General features: G+C 39.9%; 4 protein-coding genes across 9 annotated transcripts in view; 2 read left to right on the forward strand and 2 right to left on the reverse strand.

The window, feature by feature from the left end:
• The first annotated feature begins 2,295 nt into the window (after positions 1-2,295).
• Positions 2,296-4,730, forward strand: LOC120458363 (putative protein TPRXL). Of its 2 annotated transcripts, XM_039645976.1 has the most exons (3): positions 2,297-3,519; positions 3,574-3,985; positions 4,051-4,730. In XM_039645976.1, exons 1-3 carry the CDS (start codon positions 2,418-2,420, stop codon positions 4,115-4,117), a joined length of 1,581 nt encoding a protein of 526 aa, XP_039501910.1. In that variant the 5' UTR covers positions 2,297-2,417; the 3' UTR covers positions 4,118-4,730. The 2 variants fall into 2 exon arrangements, with proteins under 2 accessions (XP_039501911.1, XP_039501910.1); XM_039645977.1 differs by lacking the exon at positions 4,051-4,730 and having other exon boundaries at positions 2,296-3,519; positions 3,585-3,715.
• Positions 4,731-8,227: 3,497 nt separating this feature from the next.
• LOC120456827 (peptide-N(4)-(N-acetyl-beta-glucosaminyl)asparagine amidase) lies at positions 8,228-10,951 on the reverse strand. 2 transcript variants are annotated; one of them, XM_039643887.2, is made up of 6 exons: positions 10,245-10,951; positions 10,091-10,182; positions 9,200-10,011; positions 9,060-9,144; positions 8,909-9,005; positions 8,228-8,852 (listed from the first exon to the last, which is right to left on the reverse strand). In XM_039643887.2, the coding sequence occupies exons 1-6, from the start codon at positions 10,618-10,620 to the stop codon at positions 8,443-8,445; spliced, it is 1,872 nt and encodes a 623-aa protein (XP_039499821.1). In that variant the 5' UTR covers positions 10,621-10,951; the 3' UTR covers positions 8,228-8,442. The 2 variants fall into 2 exon arrangements, with proteins under 2 accessions (XP_039499821.1, XP_039499812.1); XM_039643878.2 differs by having other exon boundaries at positions 9,200-10,035; positions 10,245-10,944.
• Positions 10,952-15,182: 4,231 nt separating this feature from the next.
• Positions 15,183-16,972, forward strand: LOC120444059 (actin-42A). The gene is made up of 2 exons (XM_039623569.2): positions 15,183-15,341; positions 15,461-16,972. Exon 2 carries the CDS (start codon positions 15,483-15,485, stop codon positions 16,611-16,613), a length of 1,131 nt encoding a protein of 376 aa, XP_039479503.1. The 5' UTR covers positions 15,183-15,341; positions 15,461-15,482; the 3' UTR covers positions 16,614-16,972.
• A 2,389-nt stretch (positions 16,973-19,361) lies between these two features.
• Positions 19,362-21,749, reverse strand: part of LOC120458600 (tyrosine-protein kinase Src42A) — a 34,067-nt gene continuing 31,679 nt past the window's right edge. For 2 of the 4 annotated variants that reach the window (XM_039646303.1, XM_039646301.1), the window contains exons 6-10: positions 20,935-21,103; positions 20,713-20,871; positions 20,382-20,550; positions 20,154-20,320; positions 19,362-20,086 (exon numbers count right to left, since the gene is read on the reverse strand). In XM_039646303.1, coding sequence (XP_039502237.1) covers positions 19,878-20,086; positions 20,154-20,320; positions 20,382-20,550; positions 20,713-20,871; positions 20,935-21,103 — 873 coding nt within the window. In that variant the 3' untranslated portion in view covers positions 19,362-19,877. Of the gene's footprint in view, positions 20,087-20,153; positions 20,321-20,381; positions 20,560-20,712; positions 20,872-20,934; positions 21,104-21,749 lie in introns of all 4 variants that reach the window. The other 2 variants (XM_039646302.1, XM_039646300.1) reach the window with 1 other exon arrangement.

The raw sequence follows: 21,749 nt of genomic DNA on the forward strand, positions 1-21,749 counted from the left end.
CCAAGAGAATATATCTAGGTATACCCCCGAACACACATTTACTCATGCTCATATCCAAAAACCTTTTATTGCCTTTATGGATCTTTCCTGTTATAAACAAACCGAACGAGTTGTTTAGTCCACAACACCTATGCGAGTATTGTTCGCTCTTACTCTCTCTTTTGTTCTGAAATATTTCTTTCATATGTAGATATCTGCATATGTATGCGAAAACAAACAAGTTATCATTTTAAATATTATTTATTCTGCATTTATGTCTTGTCAAGTATAAAACTAACTGCTATGTAAAAAGTATATCAATTATTAATAATTTTATATCATCGCTGGTTTTAACAAGTAACAATTCCAAGAATCAATCGAACACACACAATGACCATATCCAGTTTCCAAAACAAAGCAAAAACCGTTCTCTTACGTACATATGTACACACGTTCATACCTATGTATGAGTGAGTTACTCAGTCGGAAGTTCGAGAACGTGTCAAGAAAAAAAATAAGTATTATAGAACGCTTCTTTTTCACAGAGCAACGAAACAATTTCTTTTTTCCACAAAATATAAGCTTGTTAGAAGCATTGAAAGAAGTCTTCGTATAGGATCATTTTGATGTAGATCCATTTAGATCTACTCTTTTGGATATGTTAAGGAAAATTAAAAAAAAAACGAGGTTTGCCGATTGCTAATAATTTTTCAATTGTGCATATTAGTGGGGTACTGCAGAAATTCTAGTATCCTTTTAATTTTATTTTGATTTTACAATGACCTCTTATTATACCCGTTACTCGTAGAGTAAAAGGGTATACTAGATTCGTTGAAAAGTATGTAACAGGCAGAAGGAAGCGTTTCCGACCATATAAAGTATATATATTCTTGATCAGGATCAATAGTCGAGTCGATCTGGCCATGTCCGTCTGTCCGTCCGTCTGTCTGTCCGTCTGTCCGTCTGTCCGTCTGTCTGTCTGTCCGTCCGTATGAACGCTGAGATCTCAGGAACTACAAAAGCTAGAAAGTTTAGATTGGGCATACAGACTCCAGAGACATAGACGCAGCGCAAGTTTGTCGATTCATGTTGCCACGCCCACTCTAACGCCCACAAACCGCCCAATACTGCCACGCCCACACTTTTGAAAAATGTTTTGATATTTTTTCATTTTTGTATTGGTCTTGTAAATTTCTATAAATTTGCCAAAAACCGTTTTGCCACGCCCACTCTAACGCCCACAAACCGCCCAAAGCTGCCACGCCCACACTTTTGAAAAATGTTTAGATATTTTTCCATTTTTGTATTAGTCGTCTAAATTTCTATCGATTTGCCAAAAAACTTTTTGCCACGCCCACTCTAACGCCCACAAACCTGCACTTCTACTAGCTGAGTAACGGGTATCAGATAGTCGGGGAACTCGACTATAGCGTTCTCTCTTGTTTTAATTGTGAATATTAACCAAATTATATTATGTATAAATTTTTAATAATATAAATATTATATAATAATAACATAAAAAATGTAAACAAATCAAAACCATTAATGTAAATTGGGCATATGAAATATTTTATTTAAAAGTATTAACGTTAATGTTTTCTTACATGGCTTGATACGATAATTTCGATCGCCATTATAAGAAAAAGAAGTACTTACGAAAAGCTAATGACGAAAACCATAAAAGCAGATAGCGCGAAGCATTTTTGTTGGTTTATTACGTTTCCGTTTAGTTGCTCTTTCAATTTCGAATCATTAAGATCGTCAGTATTTTTAGAAATTTGCCAAGATAAATCAACAATACTACTGAAACAGAACAGTGACAGGGACAGGGTTATAATATTTCGATAATTCATTAAGTCGAACCATTATCCATAAACAATCCCTAGTAACTTTTAAAAAAGTATTGTAATATAAATATTTTGGAATTCTTTTTTGAAAAAACATCTAGAGGCTTTCATGGAATGCATCTAAAACCATTTCAGGGAATGCTTACAGAAGCTTTTCACGGAGTCATTACAGATGTGTTGCCCAGGAAGTATAAGAGAGGGTCTAACGCCCGGAAAATGGATAAGTAATTTTCCTACTTGTGGAACACCTTCCACTCGAAAAAGGTGTATGAAAGAACGTTTTCCGATATAATTCCACTTTCGGCTGGGCTGGTTATCAGTAGCGTCGGAGAGCAGATAACGCACACCACTGAGCGCAATTAGTACAGAGGCGTAATGGTGTGGTGTCGTATAAAATCAGAAATGAGCGGCGGTGGGCTTTCGATGAATAAGCCTTCTTATCTCGGGAGCGCTCTTTACTCGGATTTCTTTTCGACTCTTTCAGTATTGGGGGAACCGTCATCTGAAACACAAGTGCGTCACTGCAACTGCCGCCAAGGCGAGAAAGCCAGTTTAAGATAGAAAGCTCAACACACGCAAACCGGAGTGATAATGGGTTGGTGGAGCAAGAAAAGCGAGACAGATCGCAGCCAACCCAGCCAGGCACTAGTGGTGCAGGACCCGCGCACAAGCGTCAAAACCACGAGTGCAGCCACGGAGACAACCAACACTGCCGTGCAGAACTCGACCATAACGGACACCAACAAGCAGACGGTTACCTTTCTTACCACCCGTCAGACAGTGACGCACACGCAGCGGGCGCTGATCACGGAAACGACAACGCGACGTACGCCCAGTCAGGCCGAGTTAGAGGCTCTCTTCGCACAGATGAGAATGGGCGGCGAGGGACCCATTGGCTCCACCACCACGACAACCAGCTCCTCGCGCTCCCGACCGCCCAGTTTGAACGGCGTCTCCTTTCGCTCCACACAGCCCTTCAAGGCCACGGCAAGCAGTGCCAACAAACGATCAAGCACCTTAGTCAATACCGAGCAGACGACAGTGACCAAAAAAAAAGGACACACGGTCACCCAGCACCTGGAGACTCATCGAGTGGACCTAAAGGAAAGTCGCCCTAGGACCAACTGGCCGCCATTTGCGTCCGCTGCAAACAGCTCGGCCTCCACCTACGTCTCACCTTATGCTCAGAATCCAAGCCTGGCCATAACTTACACATCTCCATATGCCAAGACCTCAAAAACCACTAGCTCCAATCCCAGTTCCAGCTACGTTCCGAGTATTTCCAGTAGTGCCAATCCATCATCATCTGTCTCCTCCATTTCGAGCTTTTTCAAGCCCGCCCCTAAGGATGTTAAAACACCGCACACCTCTACTGCAACTCCCAAACCCTACATTAGTCTGGGATTATCAGGAGGCACCAAGCCAAAGGTCACTGCCGTCGCACAATCCCTAGATGCCCAGGGCACGAGTTCAACGAGCCTGGGTACCTCGAAGTCGAGCCTGACCAAGAGTAAATTAAAGCCCGCCCGGGTGTATATCTTCAACCACGAGCGGTTTGATAACAAGAACGAATTCAGAAAGGGCAGTGTCCAGGATGTGAAGGTCTTGCGCGCCACATTTGAGCAGCTGAAGTGCAAAGTGGAGGTCATTACAGACGCAACCCTGGCCACCATTAAAAAAACAGTGCGAATGTGTAAGTAGACAAGAGTAGTTTTTTTTGGGTTGATCATAGTCCTACATTTCGCAGTGGAAACCAAGGATTTTGAGGACAAAAGCGCTCTCGTCCTCGTAATGCTCAGTCATGGGACCCGCCACGACCGACTTGCAGCAAAGGATAACGACTACTCCTTAGACTATGACGTTGTTTTTCCCATACTGCGCAATCGTACGCTTAAAGACAAGCCCAAGCTACTTTTCGTTCAGGCTTGCAAGGGCGCTAACGAACTAGGGGGATTTATGACCGATGCCGCCCAGCCCAATGGGTCTCCAAATGAGATCCTCAAGTGCTATAGCACATACGAGGGATATGTATCTTACCGCACGGAGGACGGAACTCCTTTTATTCAGACACTGTGTGAGGCTCTCAATCGATCGGGGAAGACTTCAGACATCGACACCATAATGACGACTGTGCGACGAGTGGTTAAAATGCAAACCAAGTAAGGACTCATATATTAAACATATAAAAATCATTCAATTAAATTATTATTAATTATTATTTTAGAGACGGCCAAATTCCATCTGTTACTAGCACCCTTACCTCTAAGTACGTTTTTGGCGATTACATCTGATCATATATCACATTTACAAAAATTAAATTTTTGTATTCCAAACGAATGCAATATTTGTAAAAATTCGTTAACATTTTTAAATATATTTTAAATCTACATATGTACATATATGTAAGTTATCCAAGCCGCAAACATAGCACTCTATCACAGTTTATAAACAAATTTCAAATTTCAATCTCGGCGGCATTTCCTTTGTCTTTGTTTTTGTCATTGCCTAAACTTAGCTACCCGCTGAGATAAATAACCAAACTTTAAGAAACCCAGCTTCCGCTTGAAGACCAAACCATGGTTAACTTATTGCGCTTCAATCCAACTGCATCGGTCAGCATAATTGAATTTTACAATGCAGTGAAAAATTTTCGGCATCAAGCTTTTATTTTAAACATTATTGAAAGCTCAAGAAGTTTCCAAAGAAAAGCTGTTAACCGAGGTTGATTGGATCAGGATTGAGAATTATGAGAGGAGTCAGTCGGTTTCGTGAACGGATCGTGAACGGTCTCAGATAAAATCAAAAGTAGATATTAGTGTATTGTAATATTGTTTCAGTGAAAAAGTTTATCACCAATAAATTTACTAAAATATTCAAATAAAAAAAATTATTTTTAAAAATTTACCAACCACGATTTTAATTTGTAGATTAATTATAATAATAATCATTAAACATTAATAAATTATTTTGAGGAGTCTTGTATTGCAGAAATGATGTGCGTTTGCATGTTTGTTATCTAAATGACCAAAAATGAGAGCACTTAACAGTCAAGTGCATCGACTATTAGATAAAGGATTACATTTATGGCTTAAGAAGAAAAGTCTCTACCATATTTACAGAGTTAAGTCAAAGACATTATTCTAATGTCTTTGGTTAATTTAAGCGTTTTTTGTTTTTGTTTTTTTGGGCTAATAGTTCCCGCAATTTTCACAAGACAACATACAAGCCGACAACATAATGAGCTATTTTCGACCATATGTTCTGGTGATTTTTGGCCGGATAGCACGGTGGTTAAAGAGATCGATGCTAAGATTAAAACAAGAGAGAACGCTATAGTCGAGTTCCCCGACTATCTGATACCCGTTACTCAGCTAGTGGAAGTGCGAAGGAGAGTCTTCAACACTGACAGTTTTTGGCGGTTTGTAGGCGTTAGAGTGGTCGTGGCAATATGATGTATGCTTAATCTCAACTTTCTAGCTTTTGTAGTTCCTGAGATCTCGACGTTCATACGGACAGACGGACATGGCCAGATCGGCTATTGATCCTGATCAAGAATATATATACTTTATATGGTCGAAAACGCTTCCTTCTGCCTGTTACATACTTTTTAACGAATCTAGTATACCCTTATATACCCGCTACATAATGGCCGATGCCATAAATATTTTTTATACTGCAATTAAATAATTTTTTAACTCTTGTGTTCCGATGTAGTATCCGTCTATCTCTAACAAACCTTCTGGGTTTAAGAGTTGACACTTCTAAGAAATGACTTCCAGACTTTATACAAAATTTTAAAATACAGGTTCTCAGTCTATATTTTCTAAATATGTAAGTGCTCGGTTAAATTATAAGACTTATTTAAGCCGTTGTAAGTTCCAGTTCGCACAGGATCCAAAGCAGTTTTATAATTTCGTTAACACTTAGCGCCAAGTTGTTTCTAACCACATGTTCTACGTTACCTAATTCCGAACAGCCCTACTTTTACGCGGTATAAAAGTCGAATTGAATATTTTGTCCCACTCGAAATCTTCAGCGTGTTAAGCCTGTTTATTCACCAGGTCCCGACGGAATTCCTGGCTGTGTGCTTAGATTCTGTGCGGAAACCTTGTGCAAGCCTCTACTGTAACTGTTTAACTTATCTCTGGAATCCTCAGTTCCCTCATATATGGAAGGAGACCTTTGTGATCCCTCTCCATAAAAAAGATAGCAAATCAGATGCAAGCAATTACAGAGGAATCTCCAAATTGTCTGCTATTCCTAAGCTTTTTGAAAACGTTATCACTCCTCATTTGCAGCACCTTTGTAGGTCAATTATATCACCATGTCAGCATGGGTTCATGAAACGCAGATCAACAACTAATAACCTTCTGGAGCTAACCTCCTTCGTAGTACAGGGCTTTAAAAATAATCTTCAAACAGATGTCATTTATACAGATTTTAGTAAAGCATTCGACTCTGTTAATCATTCACTTTTAATAAAAAAAACTTGATTTATTAGGTTTCCCTGTTGATCTCCTAAACTGGATTCTAAGTTATTTGAATGGCAGGACGCAACGGGTCCTCTTTAAAAATTATCTTTCTTGTATTCTCCGAGTCACATCCGGTGTCCAACAAGGGAGCCACCTAGGTCCGCTCCTTTTTACCTTATTTATTAACGACCTTCCCTTAATAATAAAGCATTCGCGTGTACTTATGTACGCTGACGATGTAAAATTATGCCTGCAGTATACGGACATTTCTCGCCATTTGGATTTACAATCCGATCTAGATTGCTTTGAAACTTGATGCCGTGATAACGTGTTAAACTTAAATGGCTCCAAGTGAAAAGTTATGACCTTTTGTCGTGCCAACTCAATACACGCGACTTACACTCTAAGTGAGTGGTCTTTGGATAGAATAACACATGTTGATGATCTTATTGTTCTTCTGGACCCTAAACCTAAATTTTCAGACCATATTTCGTCTATTGTCAATAAGGCCAGGGGTGTGCTTGGTTTTATAAAACGGTGGTCAAAGGAATTTGATGATCCTTAGATAACCAAAACCTTATTTATATCTTAAGTCCGTCATCTGATTGGAGTCCACAATACGAAGTTTACTCGGACCGCATTGAATCGGTTCAAAAGAACTTCTTACTTCTTCCCTTACGGCGCCTTAATAGGGATGCAAACCTTATTCCAGCAGACTAATGTTAATTAACTTACCCTCCCTAGCTAACCGTAGAACGATGCTTTGAACAGTCTTTATTTTCAATCTTATTCGTGGTGAAGCTGATAGTTCCGACTTGGTTAGTCGCCTAAACTTCTCTGTTCCAAGCAGCTTCACTAAAAATTACGGACCCCTAATTTTAAATCCGCATCTGGCCAATCACCAGATCGGTCGAAAAACTTACAACGATTACTGAAACTAATACGAGAAATTTAGCTCTCGTAGAAGCCCTAAGTTCCCGAGAGGAATAAATTCAAAACTCAATTTTAAATCAATGTAGATCTAACTATGAGTTGCACGATCCCTACAGATTATCTAAAAACCGTATATTTTTCATAAAATCTAGTATACTCTTTTAATCTAGCAATTAAAATTTCCACATTTTACATATAGCACATTCTACATATACAATTTTTTTTTACCACTCTGCTTCAACGGACTAGTATTTTTAGTTAATTAACGGAAAAGCATATTTATCGGTCAATTTAAATACAACGCATTAATGGGCGGGCAATTAAGTAATCAAATGACTTATTGGTGGTGGAATGCATATGTCTATGATGATAATGATTAAAGAAACCATTTTTTTAATGCCAAATAGCTCTATCACTACGCGGTTCTCTAAAATTTTTTTAATTACAACGAGCAATATTCCAATTCTAAATACTAACAGATTTATGTTTCTCGTAGAGTAAAAGAATATAAAGGCTCTAAAGTATATAGATGTTTTATCAGGACCACTAGCGGACTCTTTTTAATTTCATCTTGCCTATTTCTATCTATGTAAATTTGGAAAGATTAGCTGATTAACATGTATCTGATAGTCAAGAAACTAGAATATAGACTTCAATTTTAAAAACTAAAATAAAATAAGATGTGATGCCTCAACTTATTTTTACCACTCTTGATGTAGCAAATGAAAAATTACAATATAAAATTAATTATTAGTAATTAAATATTTAAAGTATTTCTGTCAGCTTCACTGTTTGGAAGTCGAATGAAATTTCATATTGCATTGCTCAAAAGTTCTTTTTTTTTAATGTTTGAACCTTTCCGTCGTATTGTATTGTATTTTAGGAATGCTTATAGGAAGCTTTCATATGAATTCTGATGAAATAAGTTTATTTAACATTTAAAACAAAATAAAAAGTGATGTGTACCTATAAAAGAAATAAAGTTCGTAACTTAAATCTAAGAACTTTTTATATTTACTGTTTACATTTCTGGTTAGGAGGCTCATAATAGTTAGTCTTCAAATCTTTAGGTATAATTACATATAGCGACACTATGTGCCATAATCTTATTTAAAATATAAATGTTTGATGATTATATTCAACATTTTCACCCAGACAGGAAATCGTTTATGATTATTTATAATTACATTTTGATTTGGAATATATTTTCTTTAATGTAGTTCCACTTGCAGTTCGAAGGGATAGTCCCTTGAACTAAGACTCTGCCTGAAGAGTTGTGTGTGTTGCCATGCCACATCGCCCTTACCACCAGTAAGCTTCGCCACTATCCTGAAGCCAGTGGCATTTTCAACCGCCGCGCTTCCGTCGGTGGCATCGACAGTCACGCTGATTTTACCGTCGCCAAAAGTTTTTGTCTCAAGAAGTAAGGTATACGACTTAACCTTCAAATTAGTCTTGCTGAAATCAAACTTCCAGACAATTTCCGCACAATCGGTATCCTCCAGCCTAGCCAAATATGTCATTTTCCAATCGCGCTCCACTTTCCGAAATATGTTCTTCGAAGAAAATTGCGCTTTTTGCCAAGACTTATAGGTATCCAAAATAGTTATGACCCCTTCGCCTGTGGACATAAAAATTAATAACATTCTTAGTGATATGAATAAATTCATGACTTACCTTTGACATATCGTTCGTATGTATCGGTGGCACAGCTGTACCGCAAATTAAGTTGCTTTTTTTCAAGCTCGACTTCATTCAGATTGAAAACGAATATCTGTAAATACATAAAAGGTCACAAACAGCCGGCAGCGCATCCCAGGTCACTCACATTGGTGAAAGTGTGCTCTCCACGTGACTGTCGCCAAGAAAGACTTCCCGAACTCCGGCCCTTCAGCTCGTTTTCTGTCGGCTTACTGAACAGGAAATGGAATAAACTATGATTACGAATTGGTTTATGTAAATACTTACCGCTCTAGCGTTAAGCCAATAACCTCGTACATATTCCGCTGACTGAGGAAAAACTTTCGATCGGCGGTGCAATTTCGTCGCCGCTTCGATCTAATCGCCTCCAGTGTAAGCACCATTTCATTTTCCCCGCACAGCTTTCGTAAGTGCAGAATCTTTTGGTGGTCATTCGTGTAGCGCCAAGTCACATCTTGGATGTCGTCCCTCGAGTAGGCAAGAATGTAGTCTATGTGACGTTTCCAGCCATGCTGATACATCAAAGGAGAATCTACCACGTTCTCGGAGGGGTCAACATGCAGCCAGCGCATCTGGGCTTCGGAATACACCTCGGTCCAGACGTGATCAAAATGGGAGTGCACAATGCGGGCGTCGTAGTCGAGCGCGCGACAAAGGAATGTGAAGCAATTGGCATATTCTCCGCAACGGCCTTTTCGGGAAACGAGGAGCTGGGAGATGTCGTTATAGCGGTAGAACTTGCTCTCCTGGCCGCAGCAGACGGTGACCTCCACCCTTATATCACCTTCCCGTTGGGTACGGCGCAGCTTGCTCTCTTCATTTCCACACACGCGGCAAGGTATATTGTTTACCCACTGGAAGAACTGCGTGTTGAACCAGTTTACGAGCTCTACAAGCAGCAAGTCGCGAACACATGGCTCCTTCTCCTGGCGCTGACCCGACGCTATTTGATCTTGGATGTCTATCAGTTTCTCACTTGCCGTTTCGGTAAGCTCTTCCACCGGAATCAGAGTGCGGCCAGTAGCCAGCAACAGCTCGTCCTCGTACTGCATGACTGCATCGGAATATAGTTCTAGCGACTGCAGAAAGTTATTATTGGTGCGCTGAAAATAATTCTCCACATAAGAATACAGCAGAAGTCTATCTTGGCTTGCTTACCAACACACGGGGGAAAGCGATTCTATGGCGATACTCCACCGAAGGCTTAATGAACAAAGGCGAGGGCGTGTTGGTGCTTTGTTGCGACGGACCTGTTAAAATCCCAGACTTGATGATTAGGATGCCAGTCTCTTTACCCCAAAGACAATCTTACTTTTCGACACTGTGCCGTCAAGCCAGGCAGTGCGTCTTTCGCTCAGCGCATCTCGGTACTTCTGCACCTGCCGCAAGGACACCTCAGTGGGCAAGGTAAAGGCGTTGGATCCCGTAACTCGTTGAAAACCAATGGCTTCTAGTAGCCTCTCGCAGCCTGGCAAGGAGAGAAGCTTTTCCTTAATAGCTTTGTTTTCCAGCCGTATGGTGCGGAACTTCAAGTTCTCCGGCTGCGCCAAGATGTTCTCCAGCAGCACTAACAGAATGCGCACCGCCTCCAGGTAGGCTTCCTTTAACCCTTGCTCCTGCTGCTGCTGACCAGAGGAACGGGTCTTCGGTTCGATCTGGTGCACGCACTCTAAGTTGATGTCCACCATCTTGATGACTAGCTACCACACTATCAGATTGGATTCGGCGGTTAGTAGGTGGTCGTGGGATGACATTCAGGCAGACACAAAGAGTTATGGTGTTGGATAACGCAATTTATTTAGCGGAGTGCAAGCGATAGCAGAATCGGTTATTTAAGGGTTTTTCTCGAAAAAAAAGCAACCAGATTCCACTAGCACACATTTTCTTGTTTCTTGTGTTGCAAAGATTTGATTGTCTGTATTGGTCCCTGTATTATTTTATTTAAGCACCATTAAGTACCATTTTACAAAAAAAAAAGTTAAATAAGTTAAAAAATATAATGATATATTTGTTTATTAATTTTATGTGCTTGATACGAAATCTATTTTGTGCTAACATTGGGAAATACACACAACATTTAACTAATATTTTCTTTGAGTCAAAATAGCGCCGACGAGTTTATGGCAATTGATGAACCTGGAACGCGGAACATTGTTTATTTATTCGTTATTTGGGCGCGTAGTTTAAAAATTTTGAAATGCAAAAATGTTAGGACAAGAAAGATCCACGTATCTATGTTTGACCTACATTTATAGGGACATACATTATGTAATAAACTAATTGGAAGAGTAAAGTAAGTAAAATAAAAAGAGATTCACTCTGTGGGATATACCACCACTTGCTAATTGTATTACAAAATGCGCCCCTTACGTCTTAAATTAAGTTTACATTGTCGTATATCACAGAGCATTAACCTAGAATGCCGTGTTTAATTGGTTATTTAGGCCTAACTTAGCAAGCATCCTGGAGATAAAGATTATGCTCAGATTTCCGAAAATTAGTCCAATAATAGGAACGTTCCGATTGATTTAAAAAAAAAAGCCAACTCTTGTTTTTGCTCTACAGGGAAATCCATGTCTTGAACCACCGTATAACTATAACATTTCAACGAAAACTTGCCAAATGCAAAACACCGTTTATAGACCTATTTCTAAGTGGCATTTTTATCACCGTTACTCGTAGAGTAAAAGGGCATGCTAGATTCGTTGAAAAGTATGTAACAGGTAAAAGAAAGCGTTTCTGACCCTGTAAATATATATTTATGTTCTTGATCAGGATCAATAGCCGTGTCCATGTAACCATGCCTTTCCGTATAAACGATGATCTCGTGGCCATGCCGATCATAGACGTAGCTCAAGTTTCTGAGCATTATCACGCCTTCTCTGATAAGCGCAAGTCGCCAAAAACAGCCACGTCCACACTCTTTTCAAATTTGTTATTATTTTTATTTAATTATGTCTTACCAACTGCCCTTTGATAAGCCAAAAATTTTTTTTGGAATATTTCTTTTGCATTTTTATTATCTGAATAACGGCAATTTGATAGTCGAGGAATATGTTGGTAATGTTAAGTATGTTCGACTTATAAAGAGGGGACCAAGTAATGGATATTCTCTTATTGCCAACAAAAAAAAACAAGAGAGAACGCTATAGTCGAGTTCCCCGACTATCTGATACCCGTTACTCAGCTAGTAGAAGTGCGAAGGAGAGTCTTCAACACTGACAGTTTTTGGCGGTTTGTGGGCTTTAGAGTGGGCGTGGCAAAAAGTTTTTTGGTAAATCGATAGAAATTTACAAGACTAATACAAAAATGAAAAAATATCAAAACATTTTTCAAAAGTGTGGGCTTGGCAGTTTTGGGCGGTTTGTCTGCGTTAGAGTGGGCGTGGCAGCATGATTCGATAAACTTGCGCTGCGTCTATGTCCCTGAAGTCTGTATGCTTAATCTCAACTTTCTAGCTTTTGTAGTTCCTGAGATCTCGACGTTCATACGGACAGACAGACGGACGGACAGACGGACGGACAGACGGACATGGCCAGATCGCCTCGGCTATTGATCCTGATCAAGAATATATATACTTTATATGGTCGGAAACGCTTCCTTCTGCCTGTTACATACTTTTCAACGAATCTAGTATACCCTTTTACTCTACGAGTAACGGGTATAAAAAAGAGAAAGAGAACGCTATAGTGGAGTTCCACGACTTTCTGATACCTCGCTAGTGGAAGAGCGAAGGAGAAAACCGACAGTTTTTAGCGGTTTGTGGTCGTTAGAGTGGGCGTGGCAAAAAGTTTTCGGAAAATCGAGGGAAATTTACAGGGCTAACCAAAATGCAAAAAACATATCAAATCACTTTTTAAAAGTGTGGGCGTGGCAGCTTTGGGCGATAAATCGATAAAAATTTACAAGTCGAATCAAAAAATTAAAATATTTGAAAACACTTTTTTAATAGTGTCAGCTTGGCAGTTTTGGGCAGTTTGTGGGCGTTAGAGTGGGCGTGGCAACATGAGTCAACAAACTTGCGCTGCTTCTATGTCTCTAGAGCCTGCATGCCTAATCTCAACTTTCTAGCTTTTGTAGTTCCTGAGATCTCGGCGTTCATGCGGACAGACGACATGGCCAGATCGATCTTGATCCTGATCAAGAATATATATACTTTATATGGTCGGAAACAGGGACGGCGACACAATTTCATTTAGGGTGAGGAATGAATTTGCTTGGACATTAGGATAAATACATTGCATAGACGCGACAGGGTAGTGCTTTCTAAAAAATATTTAAAAATATAATTCCTCTTTCCAGAGTTACAGAGTGTCGTAGGAAGTTCCTTGCCAACAATTGCGGGATAATGTTAATTAAAGAGTAGATTTACTTTCATTAGTCTAGATATCTCTGTAAAAATAGTAAAGCACCTAACAAAAAAGTCCGAAATATCATATGTTATCAACTAGAATAGGTAGGTGTTCATTTTATATGTGTTATGGGTATTTTTATCAATTATAAGAATAAAATATCCAGTCTTTTTGGAAGTAGGCTCACCCGAAAAATTGAATATTTTTCGAACTTTGTGGTTTCGGCAAGTGAATCTTACCCATCTAGAAAAGTCTTGTTTCTCTCTTATTAAATATATGTCAAATACAATACTGTCAGCAATTAGAATACATAAGCAAATAACTGTTCAATCCCTTTTTGCGCAAGAAAATGAAATCATATTAAATATGATTTTTAGTTTAGCTCTATTCAATATCTCCTTTAGTTTTAATGACTATAATAATAAAATAAAAAGGAGAACAAACTTCATTTTAAAATTTTGGGCATGTCAGCAAACAAACTTGCCCGACGTAGGCATTGCTGCATGATTCATTTTAACTTTCTAACTTTTATGTGTAGTTCCTGGGATCTCGACGTTCATACCGTCAGAAGGACATTGCCAGATCGCCTCGATAGATATGACCAAGAATATATCGGAAGAATATTCTAAGCTCATACATCAGCTCCATACATCATATAAAACGATGATGTCAAAGATGCATTTATTTAGGAACGCCAATTATTGTTGTAATTACCTGTTCGTAAGCTATATATTTGGTAAACATGATATCTAAACCGTAAGAAAACACAAGTGTTATGCATATTTACCTATTTTTATACCCGTTACTCGTAGAGTAAAAGGGTATACTAGATTCGTTGAAAAGTATGTAACAGGCGGAAGGAATCCTTTCCAACCATATATAGTATATATATTCTGGAACAGGATCAATAGACGAGTCGATCCGGCCATGTCCGTCTGTCCGTCCGTATGAACTTCGAAAAATCTGAAACTATAAAAGCTAGAAAGTTGAGATGCAGCATGCAGACATAGACGTAGCACAAGTTTGTTGATCTATGTTGCCACGCCCACTCTAACGACCACAAACCGCCCAAAACTGTCACGCGCACAAGCTGAGTAACGGGTATCAGATAGTCGGGGAACTCGTCTATAGCGTTCTCTTTTGTTTTATTTGTAAAAATCCTACTTTAGTCATATCCTGTTAATTTAAAATCATTCTGCAGCTTATCTACTAGACGCTCGGCACCACCCGCCGAGCTTTAGTTGATTGTCTTAAATGGATTCAATATTTTAAGATATATGTATAAAGGTTCCCAACACATATCATATTGTCCGATGAAACTTTATTCGGAAATATGTACTAAATTACAAGATTTTTCTTGCGTCGAATGTTAATTTTATACAGCTTTTAATGACACGGATTTTCCTGTGGTGGAAGTATTGGAGTTGGCGACATTTATAAATTTTCTAAAACATTTTTCTAGGGTCCTTGCTGTTCCACACGGAAACCTTTTAATTGCAAACGGCTTTTTTATAGGTTGGGCCACTGATACGTAATTTTTTCAAAATCTGTTAATTATTTATTTACGACATTTTCCTGAATTGAATGGCTTTTAAGCATGTCTAGCGTGCAATTTGGAACACCTTCTGCAAGTAGTGTTATTCCCCAAAGATGAGCGAGACTCTTATTTAAGGACATTTGTTATATACTTTTAACACAATAGTATACAACTATAAACATAATTTAATTTAGATTGTTAGATCTTTTTTTCCTAATATATTTTCATTTTTAATTTAGAATAGGAATGAATAAATATTTAAAAAAAGGACCCGTGTTTCATATCCATCGTTTCTTACTATGTTTCTAGCACTGTTTCGATGCACCTTTATTTGTGAATACTTAAATGAAGGGCGAAATAGTTCATAATTTCGCTGTAGTTTACGGTCACACTACTTTTCAACCACTTTACTATACTTTGAAAAAGTAGGCGTCGGTCAATTCAATCTTAAAGCGTCTGTCATCGTGCTAAGTGTGCGCAGCGGATAACTAGAAAATACTCCTACATATTTCCATAAGAGGTAAGGCTCTTGCCGAACTCCTTGGTCGTTTGTGCGGTCACTAGTCCTTTGCTGGAAGGGGGCAATCCCAACTGTGTCTTTGTTTCTAGTGTACACATCGTAATTTCTTTTCTTTGCAGATCCAAATAAAATTTCTGCAAAATGTGTGACGAAGATGTTGCAGCTTTAGTGGTCGACAACGGATCCGGCATGTGCAAAGCCGGCTTTGCCGGTGATGACGCACCGCGTGCCGTCTTTCCTTCCATTGTTGGCCGTCCACGTCACCAAGGAGTAATGGTTGGAATGGGCCAGAAGGACTCTTATGTCGGCGATGAGGCGCAGAGCAAACGAGGTATCCTTACTCTGAAGTACCCCATCGAGCACGGTATCGTGACCAACTGGGACGACATGGAGAAGATCTGGCATCACACCTTCTACAACGAGCTCCGCGTCGCCCCAGAGGAGCACCCCGTCTTGCTTACCGAAGCTCCTTTGAACCCCAAGGCCAACAGAGAGAAAATGACCCAGATTATGTTTGAAACCTTTAACACCCCGGCCATGTATGTTGCCATCCAGGCGGTGTTATCTTTGTACGCCTCCGGCCGCACCACCGGTATCGTGCTAGACTCAGGCGATGGTGTCTCCCACACTGTGCCCATTTATGAGGGATACGCCCTGCCGCACGCCATCCTCCGTTTGGATCTAGCCGGTCGCGATTTAACCGACTACCTGATGAAGATTCTCACTGAGCGCGGGTACAGCTTCACTACCACCGCTGAGCGTGAAATTGTGCGCGACATCAAGGAGAAGCTATGCTACGTGGCTTTGGATTTCGAGCAGGAAATGGCCACAGCCGCTTCCAGCTCGTCTCTGGAGAAGTCGTACGAGTTGCCCGACGGACAGGTCATCACCATAGGAAATGAGCGATTCCGCTGCCCCGAGTCGCTATTCCAGCCCTCGTTCCTCGGCATGGAGGCCTGTGGCATTCACGAGACCACCTACAACTCCATCATGAAGTGTGACGTTGACATCCGCAAGGATCTGTACGCCAACACTGTGCTGTCCGGCGGCACAACCATGTACCCGGGAATTGCTGACCGCATGCAGAAGGAAATCACTGCATTGGCTCCGTCCACCATGAAGATTAAGATTGTCGCCCCGCCAGAACGCAAGTACTCTGTTTGGATCGGCGGCTCCATCCTCGCTTCGCTTTCCACTTTCCAGCAGATGTGGATCTCGAAACAGGAGTACGACGAGTCTGGCCCCTCCATTGTTCACCGCAAGTGCTTCTAAGCAGGAGTCGGGCTGGGCGTGGTCGTTCCTCATCGAACACACCCATTGCAGACAACGAGTCAGAAGTATTGGGCATGAGTACATTAATACCGGGAGCAGGCGCACAACACTTCCACTCCTTTCGGAAGAATGCATTCCATTTACTTTTATACACAATTGCACACGACGCATAAGCAAACCATATTGTGTTCTATTCAAAATCCAAGTTCATATGCACATGAGCATTTATAAAACCGATTCATGTTTGGCATTTCCATTTATTCCATGCATTCCTACATATGTATTAAAAGCAAACTTACCATACCACTAAAATACTTGCAACCGCTTCTTAATAATAAAGCGAAGAAAAGAACTGAAAATTCCTTTTGTCTTAATTCCTTTTTTCAAAGAAGCTAACATGAGAAAGGGGCGATACGAGGCCGTGATATTCCTATGTGCTCATTCCAGTGGCATGCAATGGCAGGGGCGTCAGATAAAGCGGTAACCAATAAGGCATGCATTGTTTTTATGTCAGATGGGAGCAAGCATCAGTTTGCAGGAAGTGCCTTGATAACAAGCCAGCCAATTGCTTGGCATGCTATTTCCGTCGAATTGGATTTACATATGAGCACAGGGTGTGATTCAGTTTGGACTCGCTCCGCTTATCACCCGACCCCACCCAGGCTTAGCGGTATTTTTACGTTGATTGATTGCGAGTGAAGCAAGTGAGACCCCAAAAACAGCTCCATTGCCTTATAAGGAAATAGTGGATGAATACCGCACTGGCCTGGCCCCTGCAAATCGAGACAAAAACAAAGCCACATTGTTGACTCACTCACGAATGTTCGTAGTAGTTGTCGTTGTCATCAATTGGCATTGCTGCCCGGTTTTGTTGATAGGTGGGGTCCGGCGCCCCATACGATCATCACTTGGGGGTTAAAACGCAGAGAAATACTTTTTTTGGATCCCAGAAAAATCTGTTGGTGATCTGGACAAACACGTTGACCAAATTTAATTAACAGTAGCCAGAAAGTAGATAAGTGAGTAGAGCGCCTGCTTTGACCGTCGATGTTCATACATGGAGGTCGTCATAGACCGTCACTACTGCAAATGCCTCACTTTATTGCAGTAAACATTATATTCTAAACATATATACCCTGGCATTCTTTCGTGGGTTCTACGTTGGAAACTTGCTTTAAATAATAGAATTATAGCAAGACTATCCAATCTAATTTCTTTACTTTAAAAATATTAGTATTTTACATAAGTTTGTATCGAAATATATGTATATAAATTGTATATAAATTCAGGGCACCCCAAACGCAGTGTTTTAATTAAATTGGAAAAATTGCATTACGGGCTCTTTAAAAACTTACTTGGATAATTATACCCGTTACTCGTAGAGTAAAAGGGTATACTAGATTTGTTGAAAAGTATGTAACTGGCAGAAGGAAGCGTTTCCGAACATATAAAGTATATATATCCTTGATCAGGATCAAAAGCCGAGTCGATATTGCCATGTCCATCTGTCCGTATGAATGTCGAGATCTCAGAAACTACAAAAGCTAGAAAGTGAGATTAAGCATACAGACTCCAGAGACATAGACGCAGCGCATGTTTGTTGATTCATGCTGCCACGCCCACTCTAACGCCCACAAACCGCCCAAAACTGCCACGCCCACACTTTTGAACAAGAGAGAACGCTATAGTCGAGTTCCCCGACTATCTGAAGAGAGAAGGAGAGTCTTAAACACAGTTTTTGGCGGTTTGTAGGCGTTATAGTGGGCGTGGCAGAAAGTTTTTTGGCAAATCGATAGAAATTTACAAAACTAATACAAAAATGAAAAAATATCAACACATTTTTCAAAAGTGTGGGCGTAGCAGCTTTGGGCGGTTTGTGGGCGTTAGAGTGGGCGTGGCAAAAAGTTATTTGGTAAATCCATGGAAAATTACAAGACTAATACAAAAATGAAAATGGGCGGTTTGTGGGCGTTAGAGTGGGCGTGGCAACATAAATCAACAAACTTGCGCTGCGTCTATGTGTCTGGAGTCTGTATGCTTCATCTCACTTCTAGCTTTTATAGTTCCTGAGATCTCGACGTTCGTACGGACAGAAGGACAGACGGACATGGCCATATCTACTCGGCTATTGATCCTGATCAAGAATATACATATATACTTTATATGGTCGGAAACGCTTCCTTCTGCCTGTTATATAATTTTCAACGAATCTAGTATACCCTTTTACTTTACGAGTAACGGGTATAACTACAGTCTAGTAATATTCTCTTAACTGATTGCGTGTGAAACAAGACTTTTGCCAAAATAATAGTCAATTCTATAAATGTTTGGATAAAAGAGTAAGAACAAAGTCCATTTCGATCTTAAAGAATTTTATATTTATAAATTATAAAGAAATTTATTTTCTTGGTTCTAAATGTACATGTTTTCGTATATGTTTGTTTAAGAATAAGCTGCATATTATTTTAAGGTTACAAATTACAATTAAATTCTAAATATGTAATTATATGGATATTATCTATTGCGCACTACAAAGTAACCCAGTAGCTAGCATATATTTAATGATTGGCGTTTGTGTTGCTTTTTCTATTTGTGAAAGCATATAATGTCGTTGATAATGTTAAGTGAGAATTGAAGTAAGACACGTACGTAATGAATTAACAAAAACTGAACATTTTTGAATATTTGGGTTCTGCAAATATCGTTCTTCGGCTGGCCTATCAACTAAAGAATCATAGAGAAGTGAAATATGTTTTAGCATATTTTTTAATAATGAGGACCTTGGCATATGAAGGTGTGACTATACGGTTGTATGTATATTTATAAGTGAACATATATATATATATTTATGTGTAAACGCGTAAATATATGCTATATGCGTTTTATAAATAATAATACATTTGATATATTAATCGAAATATACGACAAGGATGTCAAAGCGTATGAATCCGACCAAGTGCCAATGTGTTTGTCATAATAAACAAGAAAACGAATGTTCCAATGGAACATCATTTGAAATTGCATTCCACCTCAGCAACTATTTACCTTAAATGCTAGTAACATGAATCGTATCGGTACCTAGACAACCACAGTCAAAGGCCTCAAAGGGAAGCCCATGGACAAGTTGTGTAGCAGTAGAAAATCTATGCAAAACAAAAGTAACTTAGTAAGAATTGTCCGTTCTGGGATGCCTGGCGATTATTTGCAGCTGTCTTAATTTTTGTCACGGCTGCTGGCCACGTCCGTGACTTCGAAAAGCATTTATCAGTAGGCCTGCGCCTCTTTGTAGTCGCTCTGATCAGATGTATAGAAATCTTCCAGCTTCCATTGCAGCGTCTCGAAAGTGGGTCTGCGCATGGGGTCCTTGTGCCAGCACTCCAGCATAATCTCGTACAGACGCGGCTCGCAGTTGGGAGGTTGCGGCATTCGATAGCCATGCTCCACTTGCGTTAGGACCTCGGCGTTGGTCATGCCTATTTAAAACGATAAACCGAATTATTGAATTGATCGAGTTTGAAGCTAGTTAATGGCGTGACTCACCTGGATATGGTATTCGTCCATAAGTGACCAGTTCTGTGAGTAGAATGCCAAAGCTCCAAACATCTGATTTGATTGAGAATTTGCTGTAGTTAGCAGCCTCTGGAGCGGTCCATTTTATGGGAAATCTGGCGCCTACCCGCGCCTCGTACTCGTCCTCCTTGATGAGCCTGCACAGCGAAGAATTATGTTATTGGCGGTAGTTATGGCTTAATTAAGCTTTGTCTTTACCTAGCCAAACCAAAGTCAGCGATTTTAACGATGTTTCCATCGCCTACCAGTACATTGCGCGCCGCTAAATCTCTGTGGATATAATTCTGGGACTCCAAGTAAGCCATGCCAGCTGCTATTTGCGCTGCCATATCAATCAGAGTTTGCATTTTGAGGCTACGACCCTTGCCTGCAATGGCTAAAAGATATTAAAAAGAAAAATAAGCAATTGCCATGACATGATAAGCGAGCGGTTTGTTGGTTAACGTTGCGTGGCATGAAAAAAGGTTTGGTTCAGTTGGTTTTTATGCAAGCGTCTAATTTTTCGCTGGTTTCCTTTTTAGAGGCATACCTTGGAGATATTCCAACAGTGAACCGTGCTTCATTAACTCGGTGATAATATAGATGGGCTCCTCTACAGTGCAGACCGCGTACAACTGTATAAGCTTTGTGTGGCGCAATTTCTTCATGATCTGGGCTTCCGCTAAGAAATCCTTGGGGTCCATTGTGCCTGAAATCCGAAGCAAAAAATATTTGGACCGATGTTCAGGCTTTATCTTGACTGCAGACTTACCAGACTTAAGAGTTTTAATAGCCACAGGTGTTGTGTTGTTCCACAGTCCCTCCCAGACATCGCCAAACTGTCCGGAGCCCAGTTTGCGCACGAATTTCAAAGATGTTCTGTCGATCTCCCACTGATCGCGAGTGCGGTGCGAAAGTCCCTCCGTGACAGGCTTCTCGATCTGCGTGACGATGGTTACATGGTGAACGAAAAAAACGGTAAGTAATTGCTTTGCACAATTTTAGGCGTAGTACTGCACAGTTTTGGAGAAATGGTTGTGCCAATTGAGGAATGATCGTGTAGCGTACATTTAGGCCTTATTTAAAAAATAAAAGTATGGACTTTATTAGCTGGGACGGATGTGAATAGATTGCAAGGCCTTAATTCAGGTTTATGTGCGAAACAGTCAGAGTTCAAAAGATTAAATCAGATTTCATCAGTATTAATCTCATTTAGCTAGTCATTAAAAAACATTTAAGAAGGGCAAACAAACACATGCCTTTATTTCCCAAAATTGCGCCTTGATATATAATATATTGTCAATTTCAGTACTCGTGTGTGACAAATAATGTTGTGACAGGGATGGTGGTATTGACTAAAATTTGAAATCTGACTGAGTACACTTGTGGGTAACCTAAACTCGGCATTAAATCGATTGTACTGTGAAAGAACATAAAAGGTTAATTTATTTGTTGTGAGGGTATTGTTTGGCAGTGATAGAATAACTCTTGGTTTTAGTATTATTGTGTTGGTGGGTAAAAAACAATCGCACATCTTAACGTCTTAGATAGAAATCCTACCTCAAAGACACCCGAAAAAGAATTTGT

Source organism: Drosophila santomea, chromosome 2L (assembly GCF_016746245.2).
Source record: "Drosophila santomea strain STO CAGO 1482 chromosome 2L, Prin_Dsan_1.1, whole genome shotgun sequence".
Classification (NCBI taxonomy): domain Eukaryota; kingdom Metazoa; phylum Arthropoda; class Insecta; order Diptera; family Drosophilidae; genus Drosophila; species Drosophila santomea.

What these genes read in the sequence shown, in the direction of transcription:
- LOC120456827 (XM_039643878.2), bottom strand. Translation starts at nt 10,620, where the DNA reads ATGGTGGACATCAACTTAGAGTGCGTGCACCAGATCGAACCGAAGACC. An exon ending in TGACGGCACAGTGTCGAAAA is followed by an intron (nt 10,183 to 10,244) that starts GTAAGATTGTCT and finishes GGATTTTAACAG; the next exon opens with GTCCGTCGCAACAAAGCACC. An exon ending in ATACGAACGATATGTCAAAG is followed by an intron (nt 8,853 to 8,908) that starts GTAAGTCATGAA and finishes TTATGTCCACAG; the next exon opens with GCGAAGGGGTCATAACTATT.
- LOC120444059 (XM_039623569.2), top strand. Translation starts at nt 15,483, where the DNA reads ATGTGTGACGAAGATGTTGCAGCTTTAGTGGTCGACAACGGATCCGGC.
- LOC120458363 (XM_039645976.1), top strand. Translation starts at nt 2,418, where the DNA reads ATGGGTTGGTGGAGCAAGAAAAGCGAGACAGATCGCAGCCAACCCAGC. An exon ending in TAAAAAAACAGTGCGAATGT is followed by an intron (nt 3,520 to 3,573) that starts GTAAGTAGACAA and finishes TACATTTCGCAG; the next exon opens with TGGAAACCAAGGATTTTGAG. An exon ending in GTGGTTAAAATGCAAACCAA is followed by an intron (nt 3,986 to 4,050) that starts GTAAGGACTCAT and finishes TTATTATTTTAG; the next exon opens with AGACGGCCAAATTCCATCTG.